A 26354-nucleotide genomic window follows, 5' to 3' on the forward strand; every position below is an offset into this window, starting at 1 on the left:
TAGTGCATAAGGCATATGCTCAGATTTAACTCCATTGGTTTGGAATGTCCTACAGCAGTGGGTCTCAACCTTTGCCAACTGTACCCCTGTAACCCTAACTGTACCCCTTTCAGGAGTCTGATTTGTCTTCCGTGCTCTCAAGTTTCATGTCACTTAAAATCTCCTTGGTTACAAAATCAGACAGAAAAATATAAAAGTGTGACAGCACACTATTACTGAAAAATGGCTTATTTTCTCATTTTTGCATTATCATTATAAAATAAATAAATTGGAATATAAATATTATGCTAACATTTCAGTGTACAGTATATACAGCAGTATAAATAAGTCATTGTCTGTATGAAGTTTTAGTTTGTACTGACTTCGCTAGTGTTTTTTATGTAGCCTGCTGTAAAACTAGGCAAATATCTAGAGGAGTTGATGTACCCCCTGGAAGACGTCTGAGTACCCCCAGGGGTACACGTAACCCTGGTTGAGAACCACTGTCCTACAGAATATGCATTGTATTCTCTAGCGTTCAACAGGCAAGTTGCTCGGGACCCAGTCCTGCTTCTGTTGCCATCAATGGGAGTTTTGCTGTGAACTTCTTCTCTTCAGCTGTCTGTAATGGTGGCTGGTGATGCTGCCTGTGCCTTCTTCACCAGGGCGTTAAGAGCCTTAATCAGCGAGAGCATGGACCCGCATCCAGTGCGGTCAGTGGACGCATTATCACTGTCGTCCGTGGGGGCAGGATTAGGCTCAGGGTGCTTATAAAGGGCTCTGAGATGGTCCTGGTCCTCAGAGATGCTCTACACCTGAGAGACAGAATTACAGGTATGGAGCACCTCTGAGGACCAGGCCTCAATTATAAAGCACCTCACACACAACCAGAATCGGGCTGGTTATTTTCTGGTGGAGCTGCATAGCAACAAGTTCTTTGGATCATACTTTGGCTTTCTCTCCAGCTCAAGTGAGTCTTTAGTAGTGGCACATAGGGCTTGTGCTGGCCCTCAGCATGGGGTGGAGCTTCACCCATTCCCAGAGGCCATGCTTAAAATTATTACTGGCATGACAGTCTCACCTAGAGGCCCAACTGAGATCAGAGTGCCACTGTGTCCAGGCACATCATAATAGATAGTTTCTACCTCAAAGAGCTTATGGTCTGAATAGATGAGGGTCAGAGATAGAGTGACTTGCCCAAGCTCACTCAACCAGTCAGTGGCGGAGCTAGGGATAGAACTGTGGTCCCCCGAACGGTTATTTAGTGCCCTGTCTGCGAGACCATGCCACTATGCACCTAAGAATGTCGCCTGCTAGTGTTGCTCAGATAGAGATCATGCCTTATTTTCCTTCTGTTATATGGAAAAATAATACCTATTTCTAATTTTGCAAGGTTGAAATCAGCCTTCAGAGCAGTTTCCAACCAGGGATGAAGTTAGAAGTGGCCAACAAGAACAATCCAGACACCTACTGGGTGGCTACGATCATTACAACATGTGGGCAGCTCTTGTTGCTACGTTACTGTGGCTATGGAGATGATCGCAGGGCAGATTTCTGGTGCGATGTGATGACAGCTGACCTTCATCCAGTGGGCTGGTGTACGCAGAACAACAAAGTACTGATGCCTCCAGATGGTGAGTTCTGTGCTTTCTGGTGGGATCATGGTCTAGTATAAGATCTGGTTCGACTCCAAGCCTACAATCAACCTGCATCAGGTCCTCTGCTGGTGTAAACCTATGTAGCTCCATTGAGGTCACTTTACACCAACTGGGAAATTGGCCCTTAGACTTCACTGATGGATTCTGCTCGCCAAGAACTTGTGGGATCAAATCCTAGGAGGGGAATTGTTCAACAAACCGTAATAATAATAAAGTAAAAGTTTTGTAGATGAAAGTGTTGGGAAGGGAATTTGTCCCTATATTGCAAAACCAAAGTTTTCCATCGGGGAAAAATGGCCTTATACTTCTAGCAAGAAAAGACCAAATTCTGATTTCACTTACTCCAGTCCAGCCTCACAATCCTACAAAAAACCTTTCAGGCCCTTTGTCCCTATGCTGGAATCCTGACCGGCTTTGCTTTGGAAAGGTCAGAAACCATTCAGGGCCAAATCCTGCAGTCCTTACTCAGCCTTTAAAGACAATGGGCACATTGCCTGAGTAAGGACAGCAGAATCTGGGCCTTGTTCACAAGAGGCAACTATGGCTCCTCAGTTGTGGAGATGCGCAAGATTCTGATGGGTGATGGCTGTGGTTTCGCTGAGCAGGCGAGAAAGTCAGCTCAGTGGAGCTCCATATTTCCTGCCTGTGGAGGAACAGTGTATCATGGTGGTCCTGGGCAACAGTGCGGTAGGGAAAGAAGCAAGTAGGGCCAATGGCTCCATGACATGGGTTGGCCATGCTCTTGCATAGAGGGCGTATAGTGGGCTGCTGTAGCCCAGAGGCTGTAGTTGCTTCCATGGAATAGCTACCAATCTACTCCAGCTGGGCAGAGGATGCTCTTCTCCCCACCCTTCCATTTATGTTCGCTGCACTGTTCCAGTTCATTCAATCTTTGTGGGATGAAGATTTAGCCCCACCACTCGAGTTCTTTGGGAATCAAATGAAGGAACTTTTAAAATGATACTTCTGAGGTTTGAGGGTTTTTTTGGGGGGTGGGGGGTTACTGCCTGTTTCTAATGACTATTCCGAAGGTTGACATTTCATTTGCATGTTGTACATGATTATGGCAGAGATACTGCATCATACTGACCCGTGGTGTCTCTTCAATTGGAGCTATGCTCACTTGAGCTAAGGATGAATTTGGCCCATTCCTAGCGTATGCAGAAAACCGATCTGGTTTGTAGATGTCTTTGGACCCGATTTGGCCTGACTGTGTCCCTTGAATAAAAAAGGATGGATTTATAAAAAACACAAAAGTAGAGCTTGATACCCGAACGCAAATGTGATTGAAAGGTTTCTTAGCCAAGCCGTAATAAATCAGGCTGATTTCAGAGGGGTTAGATTTTTATTGGTCTCCTAATTTTTTATGTGGCTTCTTTTTTTTTTTTAAACTCCTTTTATTATGTGGCTTATAATCAATGCGGTAAGAAAATATATAGTGCTGTAAACTAAATCATGAAATGCCAGGGTCAAGGGGTAAGAGGATTTATCGACTGCTATAATAGAAAATAATGATTGTTATATAACTAGAGGCATTTGCTCTTCAGGGAAGGGTTGGAATCTTTTCCTGGTGCTGGCTACTTCCATGTGCACGGTTTAGCTTGGGTGGCCAAATTCTGTGCTGATGTACAGTTCAGTGTTCAGCATTTGTACTCCTGTGCCCCGTTTGTACCCTGTGCCCCCTTTGTACCCTGTGCAGTGCAGTGCCAGGCAACTATTGGGGTTGCGTAGGGCAAGGGTCCCCAACGCAGTGCCCGGGGGTGCAATGGTACCCGCCAGGGCAGTTGTGTGTGCCTGCAGGACACCGCCCCGCCGACATGCTGCCACCTAGCGTGGCCGCCGGAGAACCGCCCGCCGAAATGCTGCCGAGAAGCGTTACCGTTTCTCGGTTACATTTTGGCGGCGGGGTGTCTGGCGCCCGCCACAGTCTTCTGGGAATAGGAATGTGTTATTTCCACAGAAAGGTTGGGGACCACTGGAGTAGGGTATAGGTCAGGGTAGGTGCTGAATTCAGGTTGCTCGCTCGAAAAAGTGTGGTGGAAACTGTTTTTTTTTTTTTTTCATTGAATGGACAAACTTTAATGCACAGATGATGGGTAACAACTTTCCAAAGTTCCTAAGTCTCATTTCCTTGGAACTTAGGAGCTGAAATACTTGAGAGGATCTGGGCATCAGTAACTTAGGGTTAGGCCCACAAAGGGACTTAGGCATTTTGCAGTGCTAAGTGGTGCAACACCTAACTCTTAGGTGCCCTGCTGCCCAGTGGAATTTACAGCTCTGAGCTAGGCTCCCAGGCTCCCTATACAATGCATAGGGGAGAGTTAGGTGCCTAAGAACAGGATTCTGAGAAGCCAGCATGCTGAGCAGGGAGCTGCCTAAGGTAGCCAGTAGATAATGCTAAGGAGAGGGGTGGGCTTAGGGCCCATATCCTCAAAGGTACTTAGGTGCCCAGTTAGGCCCAAGGAAGGCACCTGCTTCTGCTTAGGATTCATAGCTGTGAACCTTCTCCTGGAGTTATGTGGCTCAGCCAGGTCCTCCCTTTCTCATGAAAATCGAGACAGCCAATTGCCCTTCTATGGGAGCTGTGGGTTCAAATCCCTGCTCTGCCTGCTTAGAGGCAGGGATTTGAATGCAGGTCTCACAGTTGAGTGCTTTAATCACTGGGCTGCAAAGTTATACACACACACTCTCTCTGGCCGCATGACTATTAATTATACAAAGTGGAACAGCTTCAACAGAAGAGATGGAGAGACTGTCCCAGAATACCCAGTAAACTGGTGTTCAGGGCACTCTGCTGGGAGGTGCGAGACCTGGGGCCAAGTCCCTGCTTCAAATCAGGCAGTGTGGGGCCGCAATCTTGGATCTCCCATGTGATTCTCCCCACCTCTGGGCTGTTGGATATAATCACACTCACGCCATCTCTGTGCCTCCCCAGTTGTCTTGTGCAGGTTAGGCATGCTCAGGGCACGCTATCAGATCAGGCCCTGAATTTGAGACGTGTGGAGAAGGCCCAGTTTGTGAATCCTGCCAGGGCTGAGGAGTGAGCTACGCAGCTGAGCAGCTCAACAGCAGCAGGGCTTGTGCAGTTTTGCACATGCCCACTGGCAGAAATGTAGGCACCGTAGGGACTTTATTGGTGGAAATTTAGGCTTCTAGGGAATTTAGGTGCCTGCAAGGTAAGGCAGAAGCTGAAGATCTATGGGACTGTTAGACTTAGGCACCTAGCAGACTTAAAAGTTAATGGACTTTAGGCTCCTAGGTGACCAAGTCACTTGGGGCTCAGGTTCCAAAATCACTTAGGTGCTTTTGAAATATTACCCGTTGCCTGTTGGATTCAGTCCTGGGGTCATTAGTCATTTTTTTTACTCCAGCCCTGATCCTGGAAAGAACGTAAAAAGCCAGGTTTTCAGAAGTGCTCTGTTCCCACTTAGGCACTTTACTGAAGTGGCCAGGATTTAAAAAATATGCAGCCCCTGACGCCTCCCATCGAGAACACCGGGAGCTGCTGGGTGCGGAGCACTCTTGAAGATCTAGCCAGTAGTGTGTGCGTAACTTCACGCATGTACCCCTGGGCTTAAAGTCCTGCTTCTGCTTCAATGCTTTGCTGGCTCGGTGAGTGCATCCGTCCTTACTTTGTCAAACTCCTATTGAAATCAGACGGAGCTTTGGTTGGGAAAGGGCTGCAAGATAAGCCTCCTGTATTTGGTACAAGAGAAATTGCTATTTTATACGACGTTCCCAAAAGTTTTTTGTGTTCTTAGCATCACACCCTATTTCACTATCATGCCTTCTAAAAAATTAATGTAATCTCCATATTTAATGAGAGCAGCCAGCATTTTAAGGGCCCTCTCATGCACTCCTTGATCTGAGCTGGAATTCCTGCTGCTTATGAAATGCAGGATCAGGCCGTCACTGCAAAGAGAAGTGCAAGCAGCATGGCTGTGGGCCAGCCATTAAGATTTGATTTCATTCAGTAGTTGATGGGCTCTGTTTAATAAGCAAATCTGCAAAGACACACTTGTTAAACTGGCAGAACGGCTGCACTGGGACTGTATTGTGTTCTGCTTACCAGAAAGAACTGATCAGTGCTAGTCTTACGTGTAAAAGTAATACCACATTACAGCACCACAAAATGAAAAAGGAGATTATGAATTTCATTAGAGGGGAGTGAATGGGTTTGTTCAGCTTAGCAAATCAATAGGGCTTGATTTAATCTTCGGCGCATACAGCGCTTCCAAGGGGCAGCTGCCAAATAATTATTGTTTATGATCCCAATATAAGGAAGTAGTTTAATTTACTGCCTGTTACATTATTATGTATGGGGAGGCGTTAACTTTGCATATCGTGCCCGTGAGCATAATATGAAGTCACGTTATGCCTTGTAGTGACATTATGATGTGATGCACTGGAACAGAATGTGTGGCAGCCGGACGTGTGCTGACTCTGCTGGTTTTCTCAGTGTGGACATTGCAGCACATGGGGTGACCTTGGCTAGCCATCCAAGTATGGACCCAGGAGCTCTAGAAGGCTGCTCGCTTGCCTGTACTTCCACATCTACAATGAGCCTGAGCAGGAGTTTGTCTGCCTGGGCTGGGAGGCACGCACCCTTCCAGCTGCAGTGTAGACATAACCTGTGTGTCTCCCTGTCCCCCACCCTCCCCACTCCTTACTGTAGAAAATCAAAGGAGTAAAATTAGTTACTTCAAGTCTTGCCATTAATTATATTTTTCTCCTTACAAATTGGTGTGTAATTTGAATTGCAAACTCAACTTTCCTGGCAGAATAGCTCTGTTTACCATTCAAATCAAAATGAAAATTATTTAAATGAATTAATATAAAACTCATTTGAATGAACCGATGTTTATTCATGAACTTGCAGAAGAAAGTGTGAAGACATCCTTATGGTCTATAGCTACATTGCTGAGCGGCTCTAAAGTCCCATCCTGGGACAGATTGTTTTTTGTATTGCAATTTAACCATTGGCATAAACCAATGCTGCCTAATGCAGGTAAATTTTGCCTCTTGTGTTTTTACCCCTCTGCATAAAGCCTGAGCAAATATGATTTGCCTGGGGAACAACTGAATGCCCATTGAAAACAATGGGATTTTGACTTCAGTGGGTTTAGACCGTAAGTGGGTGGCACAGAACCTAATCCTCAAATCATGGGCAGGGCACACTGTAGGGCCGTTCAGCAGTTGCTGTTCCAGTCTCCAGATTGGAATGGGGACACAACCCGTGCTCAGCCATTAAGAGTGGGTTTATGGATCTGGGAGATCATAGCTCCTTGACCATGACCCTGGTTAGTCACTGGGTCTGAGCCTGAGTCTGAGAGATTTATGTGTAGACTGAAGGGGGGCTTCGGATCAAGCCTGAGTCAGAGCCTGGGCTTACATTGCAGTGTAGACATACCCCAAACCTCCCCTTCAGTTTGGCCTATGTGGAACTGGTGCAGAACTCAGCTGCTCCTCGTGGACTCCTCATGGACCACCTTCCTTTCTGCTGCAGAACTGACTTGGGTTTTCCAATGGCCTTGGACTCCCTAGGTGAATTTTATGCCCTACAATGTAATAGCTGCAAGCGTATCCTGGACTGTTTTCTGAAGAGTTAAAAAATAATTTGTGGCTTGCTGAACTTCCATTACTAATAACATCTTTAATTGTGAAAGAAAATCGGCCTCCCCCCTCTCCTAGCCATTTGTCTCCATGTGCTGTTTCCCTCTCTTGATGACAGTTGGGTTCCCGAACACATTTACAGTCAGGTAGAAGAGCCCCACACAGAACTTGACAAGCGTAGTGGCTAAATTATGCATTGTGAAACGCGCAGAGAGCAGCAACGTCTTTTGATTGACATCTGGTTTTTGTACAGATTGCAGATTTACAGCTAGGCCAACAGAGCAGCGTTTCCTCTGGCATTATCTTAATGCCTTCTGGGATGCACTGAAGACACTGGAGTGTACATTGTGTACACTTTGTGATGGACCCAGGCCAGTTGGGTACAGCAGAATAGCAGAAGGCGGATATAATGGCTACTGGGTTAACAGTTTTCTGTTCCCTGACTGACCAGAGCAGGGGCTGCTCCAGCCTAATGAGAACACCTGACTCCAATTAACCTGCAAAGGGTCAGGTGAGGCAATTAAGCTAATGTGACCACCTGACTCTAATTAAGGCCCCTCTGATAATATAAAAGGGCTCACTGCAGTCAGGCAGAGAGGAGCCAAGGAGCTAGAGGAGAGGAAGTGTGGCTGAAGGGCTGGTTAATGAAAACACCCTCAAGTCATTAGTAAGGGAGCCCTAAGGTAAGGGAGAAGCAGGAGAGCTGTGGGGAAGTGGCCCAGGGAAATGTAGCAACTCTGGCAGTGAAAGGTTGACTGCCAAGAGCTGCTACCATTAGGGTCCCTGGGCCGGAACCCGGAGTAGAGGGTGGGCCTGGGTTCCCCTGAACCCACCACTATAGAAACACCTCCTGGGAGGGGAAAACAGGCCCCTGTCAGGACAGGAGGCTAAACTGTTTTGGCATGAGGCTGTAGGGAGCAACAGAGACTGTGGGAATTCTCTCACCAACCTCCATTGCTGGCTCATGGTGAAAAGGGCTCAGTAGACTGTATCCCTGACCCTAGAGAGAGAAGGGCTACGTGGAGGGTTGCAGTGAGCCTCTGAAGCTAGCATAAACCGTCTGGAAGTGCGGAACCCACAGGGACAAAGTTGGAGCTCTTCCACAACTTGTAATTGCTGGGATAGTTTTGCCTTACCATTATTGACAGACAGCAATTCAAGGAGGGCCGGATTCTCCTTCCCTATTGTAAATCCATGCGATGATGAGCTTGATTCTGTTCTTGGTTACAACAGTGTAAATTGGAAGTAGCACCAGTAAAATCAGGGGACTTATAAAGGAGTCAGTGAAGAAGAGAACCAGGCCTGTTTTCTGATATTGGGATATGTTGATATCGGGATGTAAAACTTGAGGAACAATCCCTCTCCCCCATAGAATTCTAGAAGGATCAATGTGCTCCTGTTAACTCATAAGCCTGCACTTCTGATTAGGTTCAGCAAGCCTCCTTTTCTAGCAAGATTCGCTTGCTTGGGTAGAGTTAAAACTCAAAGGCCTGATCCTGGGTGGTGCTGAGCCCCACCAAACCCCAAATACATCAGTGGGCACTGTGGATGCTCCGCATCCTGCAGGATTGGGCCTCTCAGGCAAACATGCCACTAGGCTATAATGGAAATAGCGTTGTTTGTGGGTGTTTTCCTGCTTAACTTGCATTAGATTAATTTGTGACTTTCCCTCCATGAAGAAAAGGAGTACTAGTGGCACCTTAGAGACTAACCAATTTATTTGAGCATAAGCTTTCGTGAGCTACAGCTCACTTCATCAGATGCATACTGTGGAAAGTATGGAAGATCTTTTTATACACACAAACCATGAAAAAAATGGGTGTTTACCACTACAAAAGGTTTTCTCTCCCCCCACCCTACTCTCCTGCTGGTAATAGTTTATCTAAAGTGATCACTCTCCTTACAATGTGTATGATAATCAAGGTGGGCCATTTCCAGCACAAATCCAGGTTTTCTCCCCCCCCCCCTCCACCAATGGTGAAGGCATAATTCACTTATGGCGTGATCCCGAGCGCTTTATTCATGCAGAACAGGATCGGACTCGTGCAGCAGCAAAATAGATTGCCTTGTAATTCTAAACTACATTGCTAGTTCAGTTGAAGTTCATTCACACATCCTACCTCTTACCTACTACTGGACTAGTGCTAAGGTCTTATTTAAGATGCTAAGGTACAAAAGAAAGCTTTACTTCATCCTTGCTCAGGGGAAAAAAAACTGCTTTGATTTTCATGAGAACTCTTTGACTGAATAAGACCGTCAGTATTTGTCTCTGAGAATATATTCCTAGGACCCCATTTTGCCCTTTGAGATTATTGGAGGTACAAGTCAAGGGAGAATTTGGTCCATTCTAAGGGTATGTCTTCTCTACCCGCCGGATCGGCAGGCAGCGATCGATTTATCCTGTCTAGTCTAGATGCGACGAATCGACCCCCGAGCGCTCTCCCGTTGACTCCTGTACTCCAGCGCCGCGAGAGTACTCCTGTACTCCAGCAGTCAACTCACCACGGTAAGTCATAGAATACCAGGGTTGGAAGGGACCTCAGGAGGTCATCTAGTCCAACCCCCTGCTCAAAGCAGGACCAATCCCGAATTTTTGCCCCCGATCCCTAAATGGCCCCCTCAGGGATTGAACTCTCAACCCTGGGTTTAGCAGGCCAATGCTCAAACCACTGAGCTATCCCTTCCCCCCGACTGAGCTATCCCTCCCCCGTTATTCACGTAGCTGAAGTTGCGTAGCTTTAGATTGATCCCTCCCTTAGTGTAGACCAGGGCTAAGAAGTTATTCATGGCCGGAGAGATGATCATCAGGGCTTTTCAGCGAGACTGACACACAGCTATTTCTGTATTTTGTGAAAATGCAGGGGCCCATTTTTTGGCTTCAGTTACATCCATTGCCGTCGTTGGTGTCAGCTGGTGTAACTGGTGACACCGTTTGGCCCATTAGCTTCATGGTAACCTCATCATAACCAATTCAGAACTAGGATGCTCCCGCTGGCGATGCTTGTGTCTTCATGTCTGAGGTCAGAATTAGGCCTGTCATCAATCAGGGTGCACATTAATAGCCAAACTGGTAATCCAACAATACTCTATTGGTTTCAGTGGGTGGTTTGGCTGTGCAGGGAGTGGTAATTAAGGCCCCACGTAAGTATATGAGACGAGATAATGCCTCAGTGGGCAGCATTAATATATATTGTATCTTGATGAGTACGGGAAGGGTCGTTGACAGAGGCATATGTTGCATAGAGTCATTTCTCCTTAGCACCACGACATTCTGGTCAGCCATCATTGAGAGGCAGATTCATAGCCAACAGTGAGGCAATGGGCTGGGGGAAGCCCTGCCATGTCGCTGCCTCCTTGCACATGTCAGTGAAATTAGCAAGCTTTAGCACTCCTCTGTTCCACACACTAGGAGGAACCATGTGACCCTCTGAAACAAATCATTTCCATAATAGATTGCGGTGGTTCTGAGCCACCACCATCCTCCAAACTCATCTCTCAGAACACGTAATCCTGGATGTTTTAAACCAAAAGCAAGCTCCCCATCCCCGAAGGAAATTAAACTTTAACTACGTTTGCAAGTTGATGTTGATAATGTTCCATAGAGATCAGATGCTTAGAGTGGAATTCTGCTCTTGGTTACGCTGGAATGGAATAATTTAACTGATTTATGCTGGCATAATTGAGAGCAGGATTTAGCCCCAGTTTTGTAAAACTTTAACTCTTGTGCAAAGCTGAAATTACTTGCTGAGGATGTGGGGCCAGATCCTTTGCTGGTATAAATCAGCAGAGATGCAGGGATCTATGCCAACTTACACCAGCTGATAACTGGGCCATTGAATTGTAAAATGAAACTCAGACACCTACTTTGGCAAATCACAGCACCCAGTATTGGGGATAGTGCTAAAGAATTACACATTCTTTTATCTTTCCTGCCAAATCCTTGTTGGCTTATCCTATTAAAGCTGATTTTAGATTCCCTTAATGTTAATAGATTCCAGGATTTCTTTTTTTAAATACTGTAAATGGCTTTCTTAGTAAAATGTATTTATATGTGATCTTAGAGTTGACTTCAGCTGAGTATTAATTGTGCAGGAATGATGTTAACATAAATAACTAGTCAGCAAATAAACATCAATTAAATATTCTATTAGAATAGTCGGCAGCCTTATGCATTGTCACAGAATGATGAGCAGATTACTCTTAACGAACTTTTAAAATGGTGTATTTCAAGTGAAGGGGGAAAAAAACCCACTTTGCTGAAGAACAGTATGGTAGGGCTGAAATTCACTGTAGTGTGAACTGTGTCTATAGCCGCAATGGACCACACAACAGCTGGGGATTGCTGGAGCACATCACACTCCAGCTACTCCCCCTGCTTGCCCCACCCCGACTCCCAACATGTGCAGGGGGCACACCAGAGGGACATTTTACACTGGGAGACACCAAGTTTACATCCGTTTTGTGGCATCTTGATATTGCCAGTGTTGGAAAAGGGGGCCTGGTCGAACATGAATTTTGTACTGGTATAACTTATTGAGGGTAGAACTGTAACTTTTTTTAACTGATCGATACGATCCCTAGTATGGACACAGCTATACTTGTGTAGTTAAAACAGTATGACTTCTGTATGTAGAGAAGGCCACAGTGTAAATGAGAATCAGACCCAGCATGATAACCTGACAAGAACCAAGCCTCATATAAACAGCCTGGAGGAGGACCAAAAAAAATAAATAAATAAAAAAATAAAAATTTCCTGTTATATGACAAGTTATAAATATATAATGGTTGAAAACAATAGTGTGCACCTTTATGAAAGATTTAATGAATAAATATTTCATGCCCACATGGTGCTTTTTCAGCAGAGCATGGTTTAGGTAAAAAGCAATAAACAAAGAACCACCTTCAGGGTTTGTTTAGGCTCTTAAATTAAACTAATTTAATCAACTTTTTCAGTCAAGCTTGATATTAGTTCATTTCTGTACACAGCACCTGGTTATTTCTTTCAGATACTCTTTTTTTGTGTTTGGAAGATTTCAGTACAATTATTCATTTAATCCTGTTAGTATAATCTGAGTCACTGTTATCAAGACAGATAACATGGGCCAGGTTTGCCCTTGCCATAAAACTCATGGAGTTGACCACAAGTTGGGCCAGGTCAACCTCTTAACCACAGGACCATCTTTCCTCTGTTCATCTGTTAGGCTGATATTTTTGGTACGTTGCCTCCAAAGAGCTGTTAGGGAACTATAGATCATTTTGATCTATTTCTCTCTAGTTCATCAACATTAAAGTTTCTCTTTAAAAACTAATCTGTATGTATTTTTTGTTAGCAGTTATTTGACAAGAGGAAAGTCCCCTGCAACAGTATTGAATATGTTAATAAATGAGAATAGCACAGTTACTAAGTGTGGCTAGAAGTGGACTTTGCTGAAATTCCAAAGTCCCATCAACTAAAGAACATTACTCATTGGAGAGCCCTGGACAAGACTCTTAACTGATTTCCAGGACTGAGTAACGGGGTGTAAAATTAGCGGTCGAGACCCTGCAGTTTCAATGTCTGCTTCCAACAATGCTAGTCACAGGAAAGGGGGCAATGGCACCGGAGTTAGTATGACTTGACAGCTTGTTCCATAAATAAAAGATTCAAGTTGTATTATAGGAAAGCCTACCTCCAAACACCCAGAAGCTCTGTCCCTCCACACCAGGCATGCTGCAATAACAAGCAAGAGGGACAGTCTCTCTTGTTAGCACGCCCAGCCCCCCAGCGCTGATTTATTTCTCCACCAGCTGCTCTGAGCTGTCAGCGAGGGGTGAATGTCCACTCTTGCAGCTTCCCCTTGCTTCCCCTCAGAAGACATTTTTCTGTGGGGAAGCAAAGAAATCTGCAGACAACATGAATTCTGCGCCTGTGCAATGGCACAGAATTCCCCCAGAAATATTGTTTAGGTGCCTAGATATGGACTTGGGGGCCGAGCTTTAGGCAGCTATTTTTTTTCAACCCTTGGCCCTAGGTCTGTACGTTTAAGTTGCCCTTCGACATCCTCCATATATTCAGAGCAAAACCACATGTGAAAAGTTAGAGCAGCCCATTATGTGTGTGCTTAAGGATGTTTAGGGAGTAGTTTTTTAAGAGAGATTATTTGTATTGCAGTTGCTCTTGTCATGGACCAGGACCCCATTGTGTTAGGTGCTGTATAAACACTGACCAAAAAGATGGTCTCTGTTCCAAGAAGCTTGCAATTTAAGTATAAGACAAGGGGAACAAATGGGTACAGATCGATAGAGGAGTAACAACATCTTATCGCAAAGAGGGTAAAACAGACTTTCCACACTCAGGACTTTGGATATGCCAGGTATGACGTTCTAAAGCAAAGTCTGTTTTGAGTTCTTATACTAATGACCTACATCTGACGTGGAGTATGCTCAGACATAATGGCGATGGGGCGGCCAAATAAAACCCTAAGCTAGATAAATAGAAAAATTGTATTGGATAATATTTTAACTGGTGCAAAAAGCTTTTCCTTTACATGGGCAGTTTACCCAACACAGAGCTGGAGGGACTTTTACAAAACCCTCTTTGAAAAAAAACGAAAACAAAAAAAAAGAAATTCCAAATGGTAATTTAGGGGGAAATGACCAAGTGACACAAAGTAGGAGTTTTAGATTGGAGATGCCATCTCAGCCTTAAGTATAGACTTCAGTAGTTAATACAATGATATATTAATAAGATGGTGACTGACCCTTAAATATATTACCTGCTGAGAGATAAAAGACTGGGCTAGATCCTCAGCTGGTGTAAATCAGTACATCTCTACAAGTCAGTGTGGAGAGGGTGTTACTATGATGGTGAACTCCTTCTGTTGGCATATGCAGCCTCTCCACTAGGGGGCTCTGCCGGCATAGCTATACTTGTATAGCTATATTGGCAAAGCTGGTGTAATGTAGGCAAGCCCTAACTGTCCTGACTTAAAAAGAAACTATGATGAAATCTTTCAGAGTAACAGCCGTGTTAGTCTGTATTCGCAAAAAGAAAAGGAGTACTTGTGGCACCTTAGAGACTAACCAATTTATTTGAGCATAAGCTTTCGTGAGCTATAGCTCACTTCATCGGATGCATACTGTGGAAAGTGTAGAAGATCTTATTATATACACACAAAGCATGAAAAAATACCTCCTCCCACCCCACTCTCCTGCTGGTAATAGCTTATCTAAAGTGATCACTCTCCTTACAATGTGTATGATAATTAAAGTGGGCCATTTCCAACACAAATCCAGGTTTTCTCACCCTTCCCTCCCCCCCACAAACTCACTCTCCTGCTGGTAATAGCTTATCCAAAGTGACCACTCTCCTTACATTGTGTATGATAATCAAGGTGGACCATTTCCAGCACAAATCCAGGGTTTAACAAGAACGTCTGGGGGGGGGGGGTAGTAGGAAAAAACAAGGGGAAATAGGCTACCTTGCATAATGACTAAGCCACTCCCAGTCTCTATTCAAGCCTAAGTTAATTGTATCCAATTTGCAAATGAATTCCAATTCAGCAGTTTCTCGCTGGAGTCTGGATTTGAAGTTTTTTGTTGTAAAATAGCGACTTTCATGTCTGTAATCGCGTGACCAGAGAGATTGAAGTGTTCTCTGACTGGTTTATGAATGTTATAATTCTTGACATCTGATTTGTGTCCATTTACTCTTTTACGTAGAGACTTTACACATTGTAAGGAGAGTGATCACTTTAGATAAGCTATTACCAGCAGGAGAGTGGGGTGGGAGGAGGTATTTTTTCATGCTTTGTGTGTATATAATAAGATCTTCTACACTTTCCACAGTATGCATCCGATGAAGTGAGCTGTAGCTCATGAAAGCTTATGCTCAAATAAATTGGTTAGTCTCTAAGGTGCCACAAGTACTCCTTTTCTTTTTATGATGAAATCAGGACTGAATAGAAACAAGGAAGGGCGAATGAGACTCTCCCTTCTCCTGGAAGGCTGGCCAGCTTTATACCGTCTCTTTTTCTCACCTCTCCCCATTTCTGGTAGGGATTGTTTTTGGTAGACTAGGCCGTATTAATTCTCATAGTGTCCATGTAGCTGAGCTGAGAGAGAAACCAGAGTTCTGCATACTAATCTCATCACTAAAGTCCCATCTTTCCTTACATTTAGAACAACACCCCTTTGGCTTCTGTTTTCTGCTGGCAAGGATCAATAAAATGCCTGCAGGCCTGGATTGGTATGGTGCAACTAGCAGGAACCGCATTTCCGGTTGACAATGGCTGGACACTTAGGGCAAACTTTTAGCATCCAAACTTGGCATCTGATTTTCGCAAGAGGTCAGCTCCTGTTTAGGCACCTCAGTAAGGGTCAAAGTTCAGCTCCCAACACCCTCTTTTGAAAATCTGGTCACTCCTGTGCTCCTTTGGAAAATCTGGCCCAAAGTGCTCTGAGACCTTGTGCTTGTTGTATGACTATTGTGTGGTGATTTGCTGGCTTTATTAGTCTTACTGTTATCTGCTTCTTCCCTCTCCCCACCCTTCCACATTTGTTTGCTTCATCCACCTCTTGTAACTTGTCATCACCTACATAGTGAGCTTTTTGGGTGAGAGGCTATCTTGATACGGCTTCTCTGTACAGCACCTAGCACAATGCAGCCTTGATCTGGGTTGGTGTGTCTAAGTATTTTTGCAAGACAAATAATAAATAACAGTTAATAATGACAGTCATACCTAGCTCTTATATAGCACTTTTCATCTGGAGATCTCAAAGTGCTTTACAAGGGAGGTCAGTATCATTAGCCTCCTTTTACAGATGGGGAAACTGAGGCACAAAGAGGGGACTTGCTCAGGGTCACCCAGCAATTTAGTGGCAGAGCTAGGAATAGAAGCCGGGTCTCAGGTTATGTGCAGAAAGTCTATTCTGTAGGGATGGAGCTGAGCTGTACATTCGGGGCCCAGAGGCAGACCTGATCTCTTCCGAAGTTTGGGAGCGATTTTTGATCCTGGGATTGATAGTTCAAGCCCATTTCTAGGCTCAAGAGAGGAAAATGGACTTTAGCAAGCGCAAAAGGTGACATAATAGAATATTTCTTTGGTGATATGATGATGATGATTGTGAATTTACATCCTGCACATAAGATGTAGGGCATCTCCTGGGGCCTGGCTGTGCCATTAATTTCAGAAAGGACGTGTATTGAATGTTCATAAGGCCCTCCACATTCTGATTTGTGTTGCTTACATCACACGTCCATGGGACACTAAAACAATTTAAATGGGATTTGATCATTAGACGCTAGGCAGTAGAATTCAGATTAATCACAGAATATGCTGCAAAGTGAGCTTTTTCCACATATTTCTGATTTTACAAGGTGTCGAGAGAAGGTGACAAATGAAACCAGGCTTATTAGTTATTTGCTTAATGAAGATGTGGCGGAGCCATGGATTAGGATTAAATCATAAAACAGGATGTAAACATTCAGCTCCCGACTCTGCTAGTGACTTACTGCGTGAACCCAGTGAGGTAGCTCGCTTTTATCAGCTCTCTTTTAAAGATGGGGAAACTGAGTCATGGAGCAGTTGAAGCTTAAATTTTTTCAAAGGGTTTCCTCTACTTATGGATTCCTCAGTTTTGGATGTCCAGTCTGAGACAAGTAGGGCCAAATTTTCAGAGATGCTGGACCCCCCACGACTCCAATAGGAGCTACAGGTGCTTGTGTAACCCACTTGTGAGTGTGTGTTACAGGTTCTGCCAATACACAGAGGATGTGAGTTGTTACAGCCCCACCTACAGAGTCTTGAGCTGAAGCAGCTTGCTGGTTTAGCTCGGGAGATCCCTGCTTCAGTCGCGGGTGTGTCAGCCAGGAGGTCAGTCGCTACACTCGCACCTCTGAAAGTTAGGCTCTACGTGTCTCAGACTAGGTACCTAAAAATCAGGTGTGCTTTAGGCTGAAGTGACTTGCGCTACAGGTCACATAACAGGTCGGGAGCACAGCCAGGAACCTGTGCATTCTGCCTCAGAAGACAGTGTTTCAGCAACTAGACAAGGCTGTCTTTTGCCCTGTGGGATTCTACACAGAGTCTTGGAGACTGTTCTCTGTTCGGAAGGTTTTCTTTTGATCCCTGTTCTGGTTTTCATATTTGTTCTTCTGTGTTCTTTTAAATGATCCATTCGCATATAATGTGCTATATGCTTCCTCTCATCAGTCATTCTTGTGGTTTTTGTTTCTTTTTTTTCTGTAGCAACTGGAGTATGAAAGTGAATAGAACAGCTTTGAAATGCCAGAATTATATATCTGTATGCAGTGTTGTTGTAACCGTGTTGGTCTCAGGCTATTAGGGAGACAAGGTGGCTGAGGTAATATCTTTGATTGGACCAACTTCTGTTGGAGAGAGAGAGACAAGCTTTCAAGCTACACAGAGCTTTTCTTCAGGTCTGGGAAGGGTATTCAGAGGGTCGCAGCTAAATTAAAAGTCAACAGATAGTTTAGCATAAATAATTAGCACATATTTTAAGGGAGCCTTCAAGATAAATGACAGGTTTCAGAGCAGCAGCCGTGTTAGTCTGTATCTGCAAAAAGAACAGGAGTACTAGTGGCACCTTAGAGACTAACTAATTTATTTGAGCATAAGCTTTCATGAGCTACAGCTCACTTCATCCGATGAAGTGAGCTGTAGCTCACGAAAGCTCATGCTCAAATAAATTGGTTAGTCTCTAAGGTGCCACAAGTACTCCTGTTCTTTTTTCAAGATAAATATGTCCTAACTACTTATGCTAAATTATCTGTTCAACCTTGTATTTATCTGTGACACTTTCCCACACCTGAAACAGAACTCTGTGTAGCTCCAAAGCTTGCCTCTCTCACCAACAGAAGTCGGCCCAATAAAAGATATTCCCTCACCCACCTTGACTCTCTAAAATTATATGTTATTTGTGGCTCTCCATTGTGGGCACTGGATATGGCCAGGAATAAAGGTGATTGTGCAGCAAGGTAGTTTGATTTTTTGCATAAGATCATTGCACTGCTGAACATTTGATACATTTTATGGAGCTGTTGCCAAAGAGTGGCTTTCAGAATATGGCTGTGGATTTAGCAGTCAGAAAAGGCACTTCGTGTTAGAGATAATTGGATAGAGTTTGCTGAGGTGAGGTCAGTGCCTGGGGCATGGTATTTGTACTTTAATGGCATTCCTTTACCAAATGTTCTCTAATTTTCAGATGTTGTTCTGGGGCAGAATCAACAAGGGGCTGGCCTGATAGAATGGGTAGGACATAAATGTGCTGCTCTTCTTCACAAACAGAGATAAGTCCAGGCTTTTGCATTTGGATGAGGATCAGGCAGAGTTCATGTCTGGATTTGGGTTAGGTTCTGGCTAAGTTTTCCCTTCAAATCACCCAGCACAGCCAAACTCTTTCTACAGTGACTCATTCTCCGACACTAGCCTCCTGGATAAAATGTATGTGGAATATTTGATGTGATATAAGCTTTTATTGCAATTGAATGGTCACGTTACTCATGACTGGGACAGCCACAAATGGCTTATGCAAGGCATCCCCAAGAGTTAGCTTCTGCTACCCTTTTCCTCAAGTTGAGCTTATTCTAACTCCATAGGTAATAATCAAGGTAGATTTTCAGAATCTGCCCCAAATGAGTGTTCATAAAACCTTGATATCATCCTACACCACTGTGTATTTTGCATATGCCACATGTCTTACAGAGAAACAATTTGGGGATGTTTGAGAATTTTACAGATGTTGATTGGGACTGTCTCTTTGGATCCCTCCACCTCTCAGGCAGAAAAGGTCACCAAAAATGCTTCTTACCGTTTGCACACAGGAAGGATGTTACACCCTGTAGGACTGCCCCAGGCTGTAGGACTGCAGCACATTCTACAAGAGGCTACACCTTCAAACTACAGTTACCTCTTTTTGACTAATGGTTAGCTAAAATTCAGGGTCTTGCTGATTTGTTTACATTAGGAGAAATTGATGACGGAGCTGAGTGTTTCTTTGAGGCAATTTTGTTTGTCTGAAAGAACTAGGGCTATCAAGCGATTAAAAAAATTAATGGTGACTAATTGCACTGTTAAACAACAATAGAATACCATTTATTTAAATATTTTTTGATGTTTTCTACATTTTCAAATATATTCAGTTATAACACAGAATACAAAGAGTACAGTGCTCACTTTGTATTTATTTTTTACTACAAATATTTGCCCTGCAAAAAACAAAAGAAATAGTATTTTCAGTTCACCTAACGCAAGTACTTTTGACTTGGGAATGGAATTTAGGGCCTGATCCAACTTGTGTTGAAGGCAGTGGAAAGTCTTCAGTGGGACTTGGATCGCAATGAGCCAGCAAACTTCACTGGAGTGATGCCAGCTGTGAGTTTGTTCCCTGAACGCCTTGAGAGCCTGAGTTTATTTTCTAACATGCTGAATTAACTTTCCATCTCTGAAAGCGAAGCTGGGTAAAAATCCAAGTTATACATTATAAAAAAGGGTCCTGAACAAATCAAGTGCCAAATTCTGATCTGTTACACTGGTGTAAATCTGGATTAACTCCATTGTGCATCAGTGGAGGTGCTCTGGATTTACACAAATCAGGATCTGGCCCCAAAACAGGAGCTCTGCTACAGGACCCCAGACATCGTATCTTGTCCACGAGTTGACCATCTGTTCTTGTGTTTTTTTAAATAAGTGCAGTTCAGTGGGACTATTTTCCTTGCCTTTGATGGTGTTTGCACTCTGAGTCTGATCTCACTCACATTGGTTACTAGGGTAATTAACCAATGGGAAAGCTTCCAAGGGAAGTGGTAAATTCTCTATCACATGGAGTGTTTCAATGAAGATTGGATGCTTTTCTAAATCATCTCCAGTGTGACCACAAGTCACTGGGCTCAAAGCAGCAATCATTGGGTGAAATTCTCTGGCCTGTGTTATGCAGAAGGTCAGAGTAGCTGATCATAATGGTCCCTTCTGGCCTTAAAATCTCTGGGTGAAATCCTGGCCCCACTGACATCAAGGGTTCTCCATCACTGGCAATTTTTAAATATTGGGTGTCTTTCTGAAAGATCTGCTGTAGATCAAACAGGAATTAATTCAGGGAAGTCCTCTGGCCTGTGTCCTGGAGGTCAGATTAATTGATCACAGTGGTCCCTTCTGGCTCTATAAGTTTGAAACTATACGCTATGAAATCAGTGGCAAAACTCTTACGCTTCATTGAAGCCACGATGTCACCCTAGAAATCTAGGTTTTACACTGGTGTAACTCATTTTACTTCACTGGATCTACTCTACATGCACACAGGTTGCAACCAGGAACATAATCTGGCACTTGAGATTTCGTTTAGTGCTACAGGTTTTCTTTCTCTCTTATTGTGTATGCACACCACAATATTGTCACGTACACCCCAAACAGAAAAATCAACCTGCATTTGTCACAGAGCAGGCTTATGTCTGCAAATACAAGAGAATAGGTAATCAACCAGAATATGACAGCATGTTCATGCCCATGGAAGATCTTTTGTGTCAGCGAGTAAATTGCCTAGAGGCTGCTCTCCTGTGTTCATGGCTGAGTACGCAAGGTCAGTATAATGGAGCTGTTGCTGTTATTTAATGTTACCTAATCTGTATGATGATGATTAAAAATTGTCTGCCAAATGATGAAATTAACGTTGATGCATCAGGGGACAGGGACAGTAACTGCTGTAAAAGTTTCACACTGCCAGTGCATTAGGTGTCTCCTCTTGCAGCCTCTGGGAGGCGCTGATCGCTCTCAGTTTACAGGTAGGGACAGGCTGGTCATTTGCAGCAGGGGCTTTTCTCCTTCCTCCCATTTTAAGTTGATTGGATGAGTTTGTAGAAATTAGAATTGGTAAAGGCCCATTAGAGGATCCTGCCCATCTCCCTGCAATTGCAGCATTCGTAGACTTATAGACTTTAAGGTCAGAAGGGACCATTATGATCATCTAGTCTGACCTTCTGCAGAATGCAGGCCACAGAATCTCACCCACCCACTCCTGTAATAAACCCCTAACCTATGTCTGAGCTATTGAAGTCCTCAAATCGTGGTTCAGAGACTTCAAGGTGCAGAGAATCCTCCAGCAAGTGACCCTTGCCCCACGCTGCAGAGGAAGGCGAAAAACCCCCAGGGCCTCTGCCAATCTGCCCTGGAGGAAAATTGCTTCCCTACCCCAAATATGGTGATCAGCTAAACCCTACGCATGTGGGCAAGACTCACGAGCCAGACACCTAGGAAAGAATTCTCTTTGTTCCCTAGGGTATATTTTACTTGGGTTTCACCCCGTCTAATTTTAAGTCCCACTTATTGTGGCTTCTGCTATTTCACCTGGTGGAGACCAGTTCATAGAATAATAGAATATCAGGGTGGAAGGGACCTCAGGAGGTCATCAACCCCCTGCTCAAAGCAGGACCAATCCCTATTTTTTGCCCCAGATCCTAAATGGCCCCCTCAAGGATTGAGCTCAGAACCCTAGGTTTAGCAGGCCAATGCTCAAACCACTGAGCTATCCCTCTCCCAAGTTCAAGTATGATGGTAGGCAGGCAATTGAAACCGAAGCGGGTGCTCTCACAGCAACAGCCAGGGAGGAGGGGGATCTGTGGGGGAATGTTCTCATGCAAGCCAGGGAGAGGGGTCTGGAGAGCCTCCTCTAACTTTAGCTTCCCTGTTTATTCCTTTGCTCCTTAACCTTGGAGAGGGAGGACTGAGGACTGATGGAGAGGCCAGGTGTCATCAGATCTGTTCCCACGCTCAGTTTGCCCTCTTGTAACCCAAGCATGACAATCCCCACCTTGGTGATGCGCGTTGTGAGCTAAGGACAAACAATGCTGCAGAACACGTGCTAACTAAGTATTACTGCGCCTGCTTATCGTGCATCGGAGACTTAAAAATGAGCACTTTTTATTGATCGTAACAGACATACTTAAAATCGCATGCACGTGTCGAAAGTAGGAAATGGCTCAGTGGCTCAATGGTGTCAAAAATGTACCTTTCCGATGAGGAGTACTATGGCAGCAGCACTTAAAGGCAATCCCGGCTCTGTTGTTCAAGGCACTGGACATACACATAATAAGAGACTGCTCCTGCCCGGAGTAGCTCACAATTCCCATAGACAAAGGGTGGGGAAAACAAAGGATTATTATCCTTGGGATGAGGCACAGAGAGAACAAATCACTTGCTCAGGAACTAGAGCCTGGAACTAAACCTACATCTCGCGAGGCCTACTTTAGGGCCTTAGCCACATAGCTATCCTTCTCCTCCAGAAAAGCCAGCATATTGTGTTCCCTAGAACTGAAGGCATCACTGATGTGGCAGAGGTTTGGCCATAGCCAGCTTCCCCTTAGGCACCATCTGGCAAGTCTTTAAAGGCATCTCCTTTAGGCAGTGACCGGGGGTGCCCAGGGTTGTGAGGCGTCTTGCTACCCCCTGCCCTTGGCATGAGAAAGCCGTGTCTGTGCCTTCTGTGGGTCAGTTCCTCAACACCACCAGCCTCTGGCAACACAAGCATTGCCCTCTAGGCCCCTCTTTACAGGTTAGCGATAGGCACCCACCCACCCCGCGTCTCCCTGGCGTGCCCAGCCCCTGCTCCACTGGATGCTGACAGAATTCCCAGGACCTAGGCTCTCCCATTACACCGGAGAACACAGCACTTAGATTTGTTTGCAGAGAAAGCACGTGCCAGTTTATTTAACAAAGGGTGGAGATTTAAGTAATAGCATGCGGAAATATTGGAAACCAAGAGTGACATGTAAAATAAAATCACAACACGCACACTACAGTCTAAACTTAATTAACAAGACATTATCGTGTCCTACAGAGCAAAAGCTTGCCCCAAACCCTTCCAGGGTATTACAGCCAGGCCTGGCTGTGATCTTCTGTTCATGAAGCAAGCTGTCGGCTTACTCCTAGGCGAAAGATGCCGACTGGAGCTTTGTACCTAGAGTTATAGTCTCCCAAACCCATTGTCTTCACTTGCAAACAGGAGAACCCCCACTGCTTCTATTGTCCTGTCTGCAAAATCTCCAGGAGAGATTGTAATCACTTGATTAGCATTTTGCTCAGACTGTAAGTAGGCATTCATTCTGAAGTATACAATACTCAGTACAGTAACAGCTGTTTTATCCGGCACTTCACCAACCGGAAAGCTCTAGAAACCGGTATTTCTGATCTTCATTGAAATTCCGGTTTATAGTCTGGTTGGCGCAGGGCTGGCAGGGGGGGGTGGGGCGCAGGAGGGGGTGTGGAGCACGGGCTTTGGGAGGGAGTTTGAGTGCAGGAGGGGGCTCAGGGTGCTGGATCCGGGGGCTACTCACCTCGGGCATCTCCCTGTAAGTGGTGACCTGTCCCAGTTGCTCCTAGGCGGCTCTACGCACAACCCCTGCCTCAAGCACTAGCAACGCAGCTCCCATTGGTTCGGAACCGCAGTGGCAGCGCCTGTGGGCTGGGGCAGTGTGCAGAGCCGCCCGCTGCACCTCTGCCTAGGAGCAGCCGGAACGGGTCACCGCTGTGGGGAGCTGCCCGAGGTGCGCGCCCCCCAGATCCAGCACCCTAACTCCCAGCCCTTCACCCCTCCTGCGCCCAAACTCCCTCCTGCTTAGTTAACCGGCATTTTTCATTTACCGGCACCCACCATTCCCCTGACATGCCAGATAAAACAGCTTTTACTGTATACAGAGAGACAGACCGATAGTTGTCTCTTGCCTGAAAGAAACCTGCTTCACACCTTTTGGTGACCAGCCGCAAGCCATAAACCGTAAGAACAATTTTTCAGTATGTACACAGACCTCCTCGCACATTCTGCGTCCATGCGTTCATGATGATTATGGGGACCAGTGACACAGGCTTTCAGTAGAGACCTTGCATGACAGGCCTTGGCAAACTAGTATGTGGATGCCAGACCCAGGGGATCCTTGTAACCTTATGAAAATGTAACCCTTCTGCCAGGCCAAGTTGATAGCAGCAAGGGCCGAGTTCAGTACAGAGGGGTTCCCTCTCATCATAGCAAATGCAAAACTGGCTCGAGCCCCCACCCAGTGACCTGGGAAAATCTTACACACCTCAAAGAGGCAGTACTTCCCCTCAAAGAGGCAGTACTCAAAGAGGCAGTACTTCCCCTCTCACAAGCACAGAGTCTCGGTGTAGCAGAGAATCTTTAATAACATGAGGTAAACGACATCAGCATTAAATTGGGAAAACACCACAACTAGTGTTCATTAACCAAACCATGAGCAAAGACCCACCCCTTTCCCTCAGGTTCTTGAGTCCCACAACCCAAACATCTCTTGAGTCCAGCATCCAAAAATCACCCAAAGTCCAAAAAGTCCAGCCCCAGAGTTCAAAAGTTCTTCTGCAGAGTGTTACTCCCCAGTCTGGGTAAAAGTGTGCCTGTGGGGGGAGGGGAAGAGAGGTAAGGGGCACCTTACATGACCTGAAGCTGACTGCCCCACAGGGCTCCGCTAGCTTATCCACAAACAGCACTACTGCACTCTAGATCTTCAGGCTCCCCACTACTTGACACAGTGCTCAGTGATTTTAGCTTGTAGTAGTGGGAGCCTTAGTGCCGGTGGCACCATAAGGCCAAAGTGAATTCAGCACAGCACCTATAGCAAGACTCTTAGTAGACTCAAAATTATCTCTGATATTCTACAGTAGCAAGAGACAGAGGTGCAATTGGTGTTTCAGGCCCTCACAAAGGGACCCACACCACCAGATACTAATACCTATCCCAAGCCTCTCCCAATTCACAGAGTTTTGGAACCCATGTCCCTTGCCTAGCGAGTGCTACTTAGTTGATGGTGAGTCCCTCCATCATACAAAAGGCCAAGTACAGTTCCACTGTCCTTGATTCCCATAATCAGGGTAATAACAATTTTATTCTTCCTGCCCCAATAACAGAGACACTGGGGATCCCACGGCAGCCAAAGTGACCATTTGGGCAGCTATGGCCTCATTCTAGGCAGGGTGGGTGTGCCTATGCAAATGAGATCAGCCCCTGAAGTTCTTTTCCACAACTTGCCACACCTCACCACCAGATGTCAGGGTGGAGCTCATCCTGACTCTGCTTACACACCCCTGTTCCCTCTGCAGTTAGGCACAGTCACAGTGGCCCCAGAGGCACTCTGCCTAAACTTGTCCTCTGTGGGCCTCTCTATAGTCTCCCTAGTGACAGTCCAATCTAGCCACTGCATTTATCTCCAGTTCGCTTATGAAATAGAGCAGTAGCTCATAGCCGTTCAAGTCTCCTGATTTTCCCGCTTCAGGTGTTGCACTTCAGTAATTCTCCAGCTGTCCAGTGCCACTCGCTATTGTGTGAATTTTTACAGGCTCGGGGACGGGACTGGGACAAGTGTAAACAGAGCAGATAAATGTGCATCTGTATTTTATCTGCCCGATCTGATTGCGATGTATATGTAATGCAGCTTAGATAAAACAAAGCTGTTTCCCATTGTTGAATTCCTCTCCTCTGTATTTTATTTAATTTATTTTTTTTAAACAATGAAGTAGGATATGGACTTTAATGGAGAGGAAGTAATTGAGCACCGCCGTTGGAAGGCGGACCATTTATTGCAGCTTTGTGCTTCAGGAATTGGTGGGATGGCTGGGACGGTCCCCATTCAGCCAATCAAGACAGACTGCTGTGGGTTAGTGGCACGTGGATTACAGCCAGACCATGGATTTATGAGCAGAATTTCTATTCCAAACCTGGATGTAAATAGAAAGCCATAGCAGTGGCCGCTCAATAAGAGTTTGCTTCTAAGATATCTTTTCAGCTAAGAGTTGAGCCTAGGAAGAGCAAACACAGCAGTGATATCTGACCTTTGAACAAGATGTTCCTTAGATGAAGTGAGACACTCTCCAGCTATACGACACAGGGGTATAGCATGGAGTTAATGGCTCTCACATGTGCCATAGAGAGATGCATTTACACTGTGAAGAGACTCAATTAAGAAATAAAAGTGGTTGGACCCTCAGAATCACTAACAATCTTATTGCAAAAATCACAAGGTTACTGAGGACAGGAGAAAGAGGAAGAGAAGGCTGAGGAGAATTGTCAGCAAGTAAATTGGGTGAATTAAAGGGTGTTAAGAAATAG

The 26354-nt window shown here is 45.1% G+C and overlaps 1 protein-coding gene across 2 annotated transcripts in view; it reads left to right on the forward strand.

Annotated features, from left to right (window-relative positions):
- The window catches only part of SFMBT2 (Scm like with four mbt domains 2), a 192331-nt gene that overhangs the window by 48565 nt on the left and 117412 nt on the right, over window positions 1–26354 (forward strand). For both annotated transcript variants that reach the window (XM_048836655.2, XM_048836656.2), the window contains exon 4: window positions 1373–1613. In XM_048836655.2, coding sequence (XP_048692612.2) covers window positions 1373–1613 — 241 coding nt within the window. The remainder of the gene's footprint in view (window positions 1–1372; window positions 1614–26354) is intronic.

Source organism: Caretta caretta, chromosome 1, assembly GCF_965140235.1.
Source record: "Caretta caretta isolate rCarCar2 chromosome 1, rCarCar1.hap1, whole genome shotgun sequence".
In the NCBI taxonomy this organism is placed as follows: Eukaryota; Metazoa; Chordata; order Testudines; family Cheloniidae; genus Caretta; species Caretta caretta.